Below are 13,428 nucleotides of genomic sequence, written 5' to 3'. Positions count from 1 at the left end.
AGAATGGGGAGAACGTGATCTGAATGAACAATAAAATTAATGTTTCATACCTTGTCGTGGTCAGACATTTATTTCCACACAATGCATTTATGCTTCTCTTAGTACAGCTCAGTTCATAGTTTCACTGATACATTAGAAATGCCTAGAGAACAGATACCATCTCATTTTTTAAAGTTGGAAAAATCAAGAGCAACTGAATATCGATGTAACTGTTACTAACAACAAAAGGACATTTCCAGGTTCTGTTTATATTAAACTTAGATTGATAGTGATGCTCTTTAAATTTCTCACAATATTTAGGAAACATGAACTCAGTTAGTCATGATTCTACAGTTGCAATGGAAAAAAAAAAAGAAAAACAATCAAGGAGGCCGTAAAACCCCTGAAAAATAACAAGGCACCTCAGAATTTTACAAGCTTGTTTCTGAACCACTTGCACCTTTTCTCTTGAGCGTCTTTTCTGAAAGTCTTACAAATGCTGCACTTCCTGCCGGCATGACACAGAGTCTCATTAGTTTGATAACAAAACCAAACACAATAACTGATTATACTGAAAATTGGAGGCCAATTACTTCGCTATATCGTGACTATAAATTGTTTGCTATTATTTTTGCCTGGAGATTTAAACATGTACTTAATGCTATCATAGATGATAGACATATTATCAATTATATAGTCCTTGATTTGATTGATTATTCTGATCTTATTGCTGATGATAGTTTTGTTCTTTTTCTGGATTTCTACAAAGCTTTTGACACAGTTGAACGTCCCTTTATTTTTTATAGAAATTAGGGTTTGGGAATTTTTTCTCTACCATGTCAACCCTGTATGCAAATGGAAATAGTTGTGTTAATTTAAGCAATAATACAACTCACATATTCCAGTTAGAAAGAGGAATTCGGCTTGCTGCCCTGTTTCTATTTATGTTTTCCTCATTGTGGGACAGGTTTTCTGTTATTACCTAAAGTCGAGTAATATTGAAAGGCTAGTTCTGCTGAGAGGAATTTATTACTGAACCAGGCTGATGACAGAAATGCTGCACCAGCACAGCAGGCTGTAAATGTTATCACTGAATTCTCCAAAGCTTCAGGTCTTTGAACCTTAATAAGAGTGTTCTGTTTCCTTTAAAAACTTGAACTCTGACTTCTTTTAACAATATATCTGTCAAAGATCAAATTAATTATTAGGGTATAACTATTTCTAAAGATCAACTGGACAGAACAAATTTTAATTTTTGCCCAATGAGAATAATTTTAAGCTTTGGTTACAAAGACACTTGTCCTTAAAGGGTCATGCTCTCTTGTCCAAGGCTGAAGGTATTTCCAGGCTGGATCCTTGTTGTCTCTAGACCAGTGGTACTCGACCTGTTTTCCTCGGGGACCCCCTTATGCAAGTATTAAAAAGCCATGGACCCCTGCCCCACCCTGGGCTAAAACCATGCTGGTTTTATGCTTTCAAAAGTGAGATTCTCACCATAAATAATGTATTCTGATTGAGTCCTCTCCTTCATAAAGCATAACTAAAAATAACAATGTATAACATTACATTTTTTCTTATAATAGGGACATTAATCACAATGGCTCTGAATGTTCAAAGCTTCCAAGACCCCCTCTGCTCTCTGCGGGGGCCCCCTTGGGGGGTTATGGACCCCAGGTTAGGAATCACTGCTCCAGACAACTAAACCTCCAAAAACATTGACCACTTATTGTATAATTTTTATGGATTATTTGCATTACATTAGAAAAAACATTTGTTGTTAATAGCTGTAAAAATGGTGACCTGACTTTTTGGATTTTTTTTTAAACCTTGAATAATGTGTTTAAAGTAAAGTGGTTCAAACAGTTTTGAAGAAATGACCCCTCCATGTGTAATTTTATTCCAAAAATTGTTTTTGACAAAACTGGAGGAATGTCTTTCTTACTAATCTGCAACCACAAAGTCGGTAACTTTGTAATTAAATTGTCTAATTTTCACACGTAAGCCTTACAAGCCTGGAAACTCGTTAATTTCTCCACATGAGTACAAGATCTGGAATAATGAGGATATATTCCATAAAAATAAGAATATTTTCCTTGCGGTTTGAAAGAGGTTGGGTTTTTTGATAAGTCAGCTGATGTCTCTAAATGTCCATCTTATGAGTTTAATTAGTTTGTTTCTCACTTTCATTTTCCTGTCCCAGATGAAGAACATGCTCTGGTCATGAAGGATATCCCTGTTGGAACATGTGCCACATCAGGCTGATGCTGTTTTGATTAGTCCCAGTGACACCTTTTGTGGGAAAATTTATATTTCCTCATCTCAGTAAATATAACAAAGCTATCAGTGATTTGTTTCTGAATTAAACAGTTACAAAACCTTGTTACTGGAACAGGTTTGCTGAGGATGTCCCTTGGGTCCACGTTTGGGTATTGCCATGTAAATGTTTATAGGTAATAAGATTAAGGAAAAATCATTTAAAATTTGACAGAAATTTTATCCAGTCAAACATCTTCTCAGGAAACTTGTTAATGAAATGGATATTAACTGTACCTTCTGTGATGTTGGTCCTGAAACAGCTCATCTATTTTGGCTTCACTCATACAGCAAAAAACTCTGGAAAGATGATTCCAAATTTATTATTCACAATTTGTTGTTTATTATCTTTTAAACATGTGGCTTTGTGGCTAAAATATGACAAAAAAGTTAAACAAAGAGCACATATTATCAACTTATTAATTATTATGGCCAAACTCATTTTGCACAAGTGTAAATTCTCTCAGCAGAAGCCACTTTTCTCAATGTTTTAATAAATGTTTGTGTGTTAATACGATCAAAGCAAATTTTAACAAGAAGGCAAGAAAACCTGTGTCATCATTTCATGTGTCCTACATGAATTGCAGTTCTTATTCTTTTGCAGTTATTTGTCCTTTATTATGGTTACCCCTTGGTTTATTATTTTATGTGTCTTTTTGATGTTTATTTTCTTTTTCCTAGTTGTTAATTTTTGCCTTTCGAGTTAACAGAATTTGTTATTCATTGTATTACAAAAGTTATATTTTGCTGTTTTCTCTATTTGTTAATAAAAGATTGGAAATAAAAATGTCTGGTACTATATTTGCGCCACCATTTTTTCTACGGTGTCTCTGAATGGACAAACAACTCTGTGTGAGAAGTAAGAATCCTCTGTGCTTTAAACTGCAGTACCAGTTATATTTGATAGGCAATGTTTGGGATATGTAACAGCTTAAAAGTAAAATGAAAACGTGTTTAAATCTGCCACCATCCATTTACGACTGTACTTGACTTTTTAATTAATTTTTATGCTCATCTTTACCACTAAAAGTCAGTCATTCTTATTCACTTTGCCTTTGATATTATTTTCCAAGCTTAGCTGATAACCCAATGTTAGCATAACTTGCTAACAGGCTAGTTTTAATGTTAGCAATAGCTTATTTTCCTAATGCTGTTGATGAATTTTTATTGTTTGAAACACTGTTGTTTGTTTGTAACTTCAATATGCAATTAACACTGTTAAATGATTTTTCTCTTTTTAAATTAGGAACAACTCCTTGAAAAAAATCTTCCTTGAAGGATAATGGGAAAATCCTGTTATAGGCTATAGGTCATGGAGCCCATTGTCAGCTGAAGACTTTAACACCACCTTTAAAAACAATAGTAACATGTTATTATTATAAGTACAATATCACAATAACAGGGCATGAACCCTGAATGGAGGGGCCCCCAGTGAAGTTTTGCTGTGCCCCTGCAGAATTGCCCCTGGTCATGTGGCTGAGTTTTGGCAGCCACACTCACATTTAGTCGACACTGCAGGTCAAGTTCAAGTTTGGCCAAACATTTTTTTTGCTGTCGGGGCGCTGCAGTGGTTTACTGGGACGCCTCAGAGAATTAAACTGTGCTTTTCCTGCTCTGACAAGTCGAAGGAGAATGGAGGACAGAAGACTGTTAAACTGATCTAATCTAAACCAAACAGGCCTGTTGCAAAGCAAACATCCACCGTACACTCAGGAAATAAAGTATCTCATGGTAACTTTAGGGGTACAAAGGATTGTCACTGGGGTAGGACCTATAAAGGTACTACTGTTGTACCCTCCACAGTTGGTACCTCTTTGTACTTTTGCAGTTTGTACCTTATAAAAACCAGTGCTCAAGTTTAAAAGTAGAAAATGTTCCCACTTTAGCACAAAAGGAAGAAAATATTTTTCATATCACACACATTCACATACCAGTAATATGCGGTTCATGTGAAACACATTAAAACATTAGATACGTTTGAGTTAAATCACAGTACAAAGAGTAACCTACATTTACTTAGAAACCTTTTATTCCTCAAGACTGCACAACTATACTGTTTATTGAAGTTATTCATGAATGTATAAGTGAACTGTAAAACCTTCAAAGAAAGCTTATTAAACAATGCCATTCATGTTTTTCCCAGAGCAGACTATCTTATAACACGGTATCCCGTAGAAACACTACATATATTTAACATTTACCGCTACATAAATGTACCTTTCAGGCCCTAAAACAGGTACACTTAGTTCTTTAAGGTTCAGTTGTGAGCTCTGGATACAGAGATCCAGATGGTACTCTAGTGCAGTGTTTCCCAACCCTGGTCCTCAAGGCACACTATCCTCAAGGTCTTTGATGTGTCCCTCAAATTAAATGGTTCTCTGACAAGCTTTGCTCCAGTCTGTTAATGAACCATTAATTTGAATCAGGTGTGTTGCAGAAAGACATCTAAGACGTGCTGGATAGTGGGCCTTGACAACCAGGGTTGGGAATCATTGCCCAAGTGGACAGAAATGTACTTTTCCTGTTGCTGCTTTTACAGGCTGAGCAAAAGTATCAGAAAGGCCCCAGACGAGATTATTAAAAACCAGGCTAATGTGAATCATAGAATGGATTTGTTTTGGTTGAATTAGACTGTATCCAAAAGTGCCTTGAGCTGACATTGTAGTGCCAAATCGAACTGAATTTACAGGAAAATGACAAATGAAGAAACGAGTAAAAGAGATATTTTACCACAAGTTTGTTTATTCTTTGTAAAGTGTTTACTTTCTTAGTCCTATGTAAAAAAGTTTATTATAAGATCCAATTGAAAATAGGCTTTAAAAAAACACCAAAGGAGAACGGCTTTTTTGAATAATACTACCAAACATTTGCTATTTCATGTTGATTAAACTGTTAATCTGGAAATGAGAGGAGCATTACTCTGTGTAACGCCTCCTGAGCATGTGTTTTTCTCCAGGCGGATTTAGCAGCCACGGTGTTGCTGGGTCTGGCCTGCTTGCGCTGATTCACAAAATCCTCTGCGTTGGTCCTCATCAGCAGCCTCCCCGCCAAAAGCGGCAGCTCTGACTGGTTTGGACAGCTGGTTCAGCACCTCGGACAGCGAACTTCCCGATTGGCTGGAGCCCGCCGGCGGCCAATGGCTTCAGCAACGCGGCTGCGGCAGGCGCGAGCCTGCAGCATCGGAGGCAGCAGCATTCCGACCACAGCCAATCAGAGGGCGGCGATTCTCTCCCACATCCAACCCGAATAGCTGCAGATGCCCGCATCCAAGCATCTCTCTCTGTCTCTCTGTACCAGGTCTGCATGGATAAGCTGACATCTATTTTTGGATTTCATACTGGCTGATTTTTCTCCTCCCATCTTTGTTGCTGTTGTTAATTTAGCCTTTTAGATCAATACCTGTTGTTGTATTTATTTTTTTTTATCTGGGGAGGTTCAAACGAGCTGTGCGCATCGTAGCGGGACATCAACAGCCACGACCGTCAATGGAAGACATTTTTCCTCTCGCTCCAAGCGAAGGAGTGAAGCTATTTTTCACCGCTGTTCTGCATCTGTCTGCCAATCGACAGGTGAGGGACTCCTGAATGAAGATTTAAAAAAAAAAGCAGAAACCCCACCCGGGAGAAAAAGCTCTCGGTCTGTGACGCTTTGTGGGGGGTTATATAGGGTATTATCCAGGACTGAACCATTTTCACGCCCTGGATCTGAAGAGCAGGCGGTTCCTGGCGCTGTGGATACCGAGGCTGGACGGCGTCTTTCCAGTTTGCCCAGCAGCCAGGGGGTGGTCAGGGTGGGATTCATGGATTCCTCAAGAACAGAGGATTAATTAGAAGGTAGGAAAACACGGAGGGATGATGCATGTGCCAACATTTGTCTTCTGAAGAATGCTGAAAAAGCCAACAAGTCATTCAGTCTGTGGCTCTAATGTCCTGTTGCTCAATCACACAAAACACCGCAGCGTCGTTTTTGGATGTTTGCGCCGCGGAGGCGTTAAAAGCGCCGCTTATCAGCTGGTGTTTCTGAGACTATCTTGTCTGAGGAGGGAGGGGTGGACTTGAGGCTTCCATTTTGAAGCTAAGATGGATGCTTGCGCACATTTCTTTTCCTACATATGAGGCCTTTTCTTGGTTCTTATATAATGCCGATGAACGCTGTGCGGCCGAGCCGAGCGACGCAAACAGCGCCGCCTCCATATGCGACATTATGGTGCGGTGCGGCGTGTATACTTGACCTCTACGATGGAAACCAATTGATTGTTTTGTCAGAGATAAAAACATCTAAGCAGTCCTGCACAACAATTCAACAGTTTTGCTGTTTTAGATCAGAAAATTCATTTTAAACTGTGATGTGAAAGAAACGTGAAAGAAAAGCTGCAGTTAAACTAAAATAATGTGAAAATTCCGACCTAATTTAAATGTTTTTTTTCTGAGGGGAACCTAAATAAGAAGGCAAGCAAGTGTTTTTTTCCCATTCGTCTTCAAACAGGTCTTTTTCGGGGTGAAATTTTCTCAATTCTATCAATAACTTTCTATTTATCATGAGGGAATCTTCGTGATGAAGAGTTTTTTATGTCTGCCTCAAGCCAGGACCACAAATCAGACTTCATGTTATTTTGGAAGACAAAAAACTAGGGGTGTAACAAACCATCGATCACCATCATTACGTTGATTCACTGGTCAACAAGACGACAAAATTCTTCCAAATAGAAAATATCATTAGATATAATCCCAGTAATAATTTTAAACCCATAAAGCAAAGTTTATAAACTGAAACAAAATGTCTCAGAAACTGTATGTGACAAATATGTGACGTCGGGCTCTTATGGGTTAATAAAGAACGTGTGAATTTGTTTACATTTACTTTGTTCCAATAACCAAAATGTATTATTTCTAAGGCTGTCACAGATAACGCGTTAACTGATTGCTGTCATTAATTGTATTAACATTTTTTAACGCAACTAGCGCATGCGCGGCATGACAAGCCACATTCGTCATGCCGGCGGATATCTGAACGCAAGATGGATTTCTGTGGATGGATTTGAGAATAAAAAGAACAGTGATGGAATAACATGAGCGCGGCCCCGTGGAGTATGAGGGTGTTTTAACACCCTTTTCCCATTGAGAGTGTTACACACCCGCACTTTCCCGCATTTTTCAAACTTTTCCTTCATTTTGCCCAAACGTGGCTGGTCTGGTGGCCAGTCTGTGTCAGTGCAGCTGCTTCCTCCTTCTCCTCATCCTCCTGCTATGAATCATGACCACAGGTGTCGATGATCAGCTGACTGGTTTTCCTTTCTTGTTGCGTTTGAATCCAGCAGTTCATGGTTCACAGCTGCATATATTTACCCCGAAGTTTTGTTGTTTGGCAAGACCTTCTCAAACATAGTAGCTGACAGGTGGTAGAAAGGATTTATGCTTCAGCTATGCAGGGGTGTGTCTAGAAAAGTTTTTAAGGGGGCCAGGAAGGAACACTGACCAGGAAAGGGGGCACAAATTAGACCTTTCTTAAAGTCTAAATTTGATTAAATATTGAACTAAAGTGAATAAAAACTAGTAAAACAAGCAGCAAATGACATATTTTATGAGCAGGTGTTTACTTTGGGTGATGCTGATGTAGGACTTTTATCACTGCACAAACACTTCAGTGATAAAAAAAATGTGCTTTTAATCCAGATCACTAGTTTTATTAGAGTTTCTTCTTCAATATTAATTATTTAACTTCAGTCATCACATCTGGTGGTTTTATGACAGATATTATCACCATGGGGACGGTTGGTGAGATGATACTGGATGACTTCTGCATTATGATCTAGAACAAGGTTTCTCAGTCCAGGTCATTAGAACTCACTGCCCTGCATGTTGCAGTTAACATTAAACATTGGTAAACATTGGCTCTTTCTGTTGATACAATACAGTAAAAACTGGCATATTTGGTGTTTAATTGGGATCAATAATTAATTCATTTGTAAGCTGTGATTAATCTGATATATATATAGAATGTGGTTCAGTCAGTCTCTTTTTATTTATTTATTTTTTATTTAAATATCTAATCGATGGCAGGAGTCAAATAAGATTTTTATATTTTAGATGCCGTTTGTGATGAAATATGAACAGAAGAGATTGAGTTAAATCAGCATGTAATATTGTTGCATATGAACCAATATCGGGTCAGATTTTGTGATATCGGCAAACCTTAAATCACTTTTGACCAAATGGATCTTACGGTGATCAAACTTGTGATTTACACCTCTAACGACAACAGTTTTAACTAAATAAAATGTTTTTCCATAACCTGAATGTTATATTCATATGCAGTACATATTTATATAAACCATGACACACAGAAAACACTCAAATACTATAATAGCGAGTGTCTAAATTTTTATTTAGTACTAGCTACTAAAATGGAATCATAGTTTTATCATCATGGTGAGATGACACTTTTCCCAAGACTTAAACAAGCATTGTACCTGCATGGTGGCCATAGATGCATTGATGGAGGCACAAATCATTTTCAAAAGCCGTCTCAGCTAAATTATTTCACTTACAGCTGATTTGTAAACTTAACATTTTGAGTTAGCTCAGCTTTTTTTTCCAAAACTATTTACTCACCTAACTTTGAAAGAAATGTTAGTAATTGTAGAAATTCCCAAGTCTTCTGGGACTGCTGCGTTCATTAGTTTGGATTATTAGTTGGATTATCTCTGAATGGTTAATTCTACACTTCTGAGACTATAGCATGACAATCCCACCCTAAAAGGTTAGGAAGATTTACCCAAGGCCTACATCCGTATCTCATGTTTTTGGTTTGACACAACTCTGTAGGATAGAACCAGCAATAAGAGTTCCATCTGTTGACCAAGGCCATTAAAGCTTAGAAAAACGACCATGAAAATTTTTAATGGATGTCAAAATTGAATAAAAGGAGTTCAGTTGACACAGACACAAGCAGCTGTCGTCATGAAAGCTGGCTAAACTTTATCTGCAGAGGAAGACGTTGATGTGCAAAACTTGTAACTTTGTAAAAAAAAAACATGGATAAACTTAACCTTAATTAATGTTTATGTCCAAGTAAGGAGCTCCTTCAGCTTTTTCTTATGTCTAAAAGATGACTTTAGACTTTGAGCTAAGTTAATATGTCATCTTTAACTAATCTTTAATAATTTAATCCAAGTTTGTTGAGTTCTTGTGATCATTCTAATGTTACTAATGTAGAAAACTTGTGTTCCCTACTTTTGTTTGCTTACAGGTTCAGTTGCCTCCAGACTTTGGTCCTCTAAAAGCTCTCTGTCTTAACCAGTCAAAGAGTTTTACCCGTGCTACTTCATTCCCCACCCCGTCCTCCTGCTGACCCTCACCAGACATCATGGGGACCGTGTTGTCGCTCTCTCCAAGTTACCGTAAAGCTGCACTGTTTGAGGATGGCCCGGCCACGGTGGGCCACTACACGGCTGTTCAGAACAGCAAGAACGCCAAGGATGCTGCAGCAGCAGCAGCCAAGTCCCTCAAACGCCCCTCCATCATTAGTGCTTTGCCATGGAAACGCATCGTGGCTGCGTCGGCAAAAAGGAAAGGTTCCAAGAAGCTCCAGTCAGAAGCTGGAGACGGCAAAGGGAGTCCCCTGGATGGCCATGGAGCCACCATCACCAACTCGGCCTCCAACAGCCTCAAGCTGAAGAAGTCTCAGTCCTGTGCAAATCTCTCGTCCTTCTCGTCCAGCCAGGACCCCTCAGCTACCACCACCACTACCTCCTCCCACCTGCCAAACTCCAAGACCCTGGCAAACGTAGCTACTGTCATTGCCAAAAAGAATTCCCTCACAGGACCAGGAATCCAGCCCTCCACTGCTGCCGGCACACCAAAACGTGTCATCGTCCAGGTAACTCTTACTGCTCATTGTCATCATGAATAAAGACTAAAATTACCTGCAAAACCTTCAGCAAATCCTTTTTTTCTGAGCAGGCCTCCACCAGTGAACTGATGCGCAGCCTGGGCGAGTTCCTGTGCCGTCGGTGTTACAGACTGAAGCGTTTGTCCCCGACGGATCCGGTGCTGTGGCTGCGCAGCGTGGACCGCTCCCTCCTCCTGCAGGGCTGGCAGGATCAGGGCTTCATCACTCCGGCCAACGTAGTCTTCCTGTACATGCTGTGCCGGGACGTGGTCTCGGCCGAGGTTGCGTCGGAGCGCGAGCTGCAGGCCTCGCTGCTCACCTGCCTCTACCTGTCATACTCCTACATGGGCAACGAGATCTCCTATCCCTTGAAACCCTTCCTGGTTGAAGCGGAGAAGGAAGCCTTCTGGGACCGCTGCCTTGAGATCATCAACCGCATGAGTGGCAAGATGCTGCAGATCAACACTGACCCACACTTCTTCACCCAGGTGTTCGCTGACCTGAAGAACGAAAGCAAGAAAGAGGAGGAGAAAACTAAACTCCTCATAGGCCTTGACCGATAAGAGGGAGCTGGGAGGGGGTAAGGAAGGATGGAAGGATAGAAAGTGAACAGGCTGCAGTCAGGAGGACTAATGTAAAGCAGTGTAGCACTACCTTGGAGCAGTACTATTGTCTGGCGTCTCTACTGGTTTATGATTAACCAAATTTCCTTTTCATAGCCCAGAGGTAAGAACTTCTGCTATTTAAAACAACATTTAAATCAAATGAGGTGGGTAATGAAGCAATTAAACACAAACAGGTAAATGATCTGCAGTGTCTCGCCTGGAGGCAGCAGTTGGCTCATGGGGCGGCTTTACCACAACAAAGCTGATAAAATCAGGCTGGCTGCTTCCCACACCATCAACCACATAAGCCGCCAAGACCTGCTCTGATAAGAATCCCAAGACTGACAGGCTGCTCATTGGTATTCAACATCTAGTTTGCTTTGGTCAGAAAGATGAGTTTTAAAGCCATGATACAATTACGTTTATCTGTAGCCTGGCCTGCAGAATTCTTGTTGTGACATTTACAGGCTGAGAGTTAGAGAAATCAGCCATGTTAATCTTCGGCCTCAGGCAGAAAGACATGCATCAGGCTGACCTGTACCTTGTTCTAGTGAGATAAGGAATACAATCTGAAGTCCCAGTTACACTGGGCAAGAGACGCCAGACACACACACACACACACACACACACACAAAGTCGGATATTCACATAGAGTACAAGCCAAAAGTTTGAACAGATTTTGCAATTTATGTCAAATTAATGAGACTTTTGACCAGTACTCTACATATACATGCATTTGCATGAAGTCACACTTTTTACTTTCTTGCACATAACCACCAACTTTCCAACATTTTATTATTAAAGTCCTGCCCAAGCTTAGTGCTCCCATATAAGGAGCATCTTTGCTGAAATCAGCAGAGGATTTACAAACACTTAGCCTGCAATCTGGTTTAATTGTACTGTAGTGGTTTAAACCATCCACACATTATGTAAAGTACTGTATATTTAAAGAAACTTTTGGGTTCAACTCCTCCAGGGTTTGGGAGACCAGTTATAGATCCTGAAGGGTAAAAGTGTGAAATGTTGGCACAGATCAAGCAGGCCCTCCATTGAGATGTTTACATTTACGAAAATGTGGGAAAAATGCAATACTGACCTCTCCAGGGCACATTTTACATGGGGATGGTTTTTATGTTCTTACCCAGCACTTTTACTCCACACGCCAAACTGGTGCTGACCAATGGAGAAAGGAAGGAAGGAAGGAAGGAAGGAAGGAAGGAAGGAAGGAAGAAAGAAAGAAAGAAAGAAAGAAAGAAAGAAAGAAAGAAAGAAAGAAAGAAAGAAAGAAAGAAAGAAAGAAAGAAAGAAAGAATGAAAGAAAGAAAGAAAGAAAGAAAGAAAGATTTGCTGATGACCTGTAGTGATGTGTCATGAGAAACATCCTTAGAGGGTAGATCACATGACCTGTCTTAGCCAATGAGAATCGGGGTGAAATATGATTGGATGGGAGGGCTGCGTCTCAAAGAAACTCCTCTTCTGCTTTGATGCTGCTTTCCTAACTCAGTTCCAGAGACCTTGGCTGCTGTTTGAAGTCCCGCCTGCATTTCCTCCACTCACCAGGAAAAACTACAACAACATAAATTCTCTCTCTCTCTCCTCCTCGACCCAGTCTGGTCTGAGCCAGTCCTTTCCTGTCTGGTGCAGTCCAGTCCAATTGTCCCATATTTAGAAACTCTGTGGACAGGCAACCTGATGGCTTACGCACTCACCGAGTTGTTTGACATGCATGTGTGCTTCTATAGATTTCCTAGCATGCTGCTTTGTGTTGGACACACCACAACTCATGTCACTAAAAACAAAGAAAAGACAAAAGAACTGAGTGGTCACCACATCAAACTGCTGAAAGTTAGACTCCGTGATGTGACATCAAGGCAACACAGCACAAGGAATCTCTGAAGACAGAAAGAATAGTAAGGATGGAAGGTTGATTGTAGCTGTGGGAAGTGTTATAGCACCAAACCTCCAATTAGATCTCATCTGTTCTAGGCAACATGGTACTTAGAGGCCTAAAAGAGCTCACCATGAGCAAATAATTTCCCTGGTTAAAGACACTGATAGATTAGGTTAATAAAAGCTCATAAATGCATACAGGACTTTGGTAAAATTCATGAGGATATTAAAAAGGATTGTTCAATCCCATCTAAACCAGTTAGAAATACCAGGCATATCACATGTTCCCTCCAGAGAGAGATCCTTTACCTTAATGATGTCAGATCACCGAGTCTAACTATAGCCCCATAGACTGTCTTCAATTCTTAAAAAATCTTCTGCCTTCTTGGACAAGGTGGATATCTTGTGCCATATCATTCTAAAGACTCATTATTTCATGAAAAATGAAACAACAAAAAGAAAGATGAGCCAGCTCAGAGTCTCTGACTGCTGAACAAGAGAGACTATAAGAGAAATATGAATAAGCTTTTTGATAAAGTTGCTACATTGTTTACCAGAGATGTACAGCAGAAAAGACAGACCTTCTTCCTATGGAAAGGAAATGAAAGGTTTCATGTGTAACTGTATAATTTATCAGTCATGCAAAACCGAAGCATTCAACTATCTGTTAGTGGTTTTATAATTTTTGAAAAAATAACACTTTGCTGAAATAAAAGTTGCCTATAGAATTGAAAACACAATGAAATGTATA

General features: G+C 39.7%; 1 protein-coding gene across 1 annotated transcript; it reads left to right on the top strand.

Moving 5' to 3' along the window:
* Window positions 1-5,519: 5,519 nt before the first annotated feature.
* Window positions 5,520-11,980, top strand: LOC121656874 (cyclin-dependent kinase 5 activator 1-like). Its single transcript, XM_042012073.1, has 3 exons — window positions 5,520-6,125; window positions 9,541-10,170; window positions 10,254-11,980. The coding sequence occupies exons 2-3, from the start codon at window positions 9,658-9,660 to the stop codon at window positions 10,743-10,745; spliced, it is 1,005 nt and encodes a 334-aa protein (XP_041868007.1). The 5' UTR covers window positions 5,520-6,125; window positions 9,541-9,657; the 3' UTR covers window positions 10,746-11,980.
* The last annotated feature ends 1,448 nt before the right edge of the window (window positions 11,981-13,428 follow it).

This window comes from Melanotaenia boesemani, chromosome 2, assembly GCF_017639745.1.
Source record: "Melanotaenia boesemani isolate fMelBoe1 chromosome 2, fMelBoe1.pri, whole genome shotgun sequence".
Lineage (NCBI taxonomy): Eukaryota > Metazoa > Chordata > Actinopteri > Atheriniformes > Melanotaeniidae > Melanotaenia > Melanotaenia boesemani.
This window is presented reverse-complemented; position numbering and strand designations above follow the sequence as displayed.

Excerpts from the sequence above, each read along its gene's own strand:
- LOC121656874 (XM_042012073.1), top strand. The coding sequence starts at position 9,658 with ATGGGGACCGTGTTGTCGCTCTCTCCAAGTTACCGTAAAGCTGCACTG. Across the intron at positions 10,171-10,253 it reads CAAAACGTGTCATCGTCCAG|GCCTCCACCAGTGAACTGAT; the intron begins GTAACTCTTACT and ends TTTTCTGAGCAG.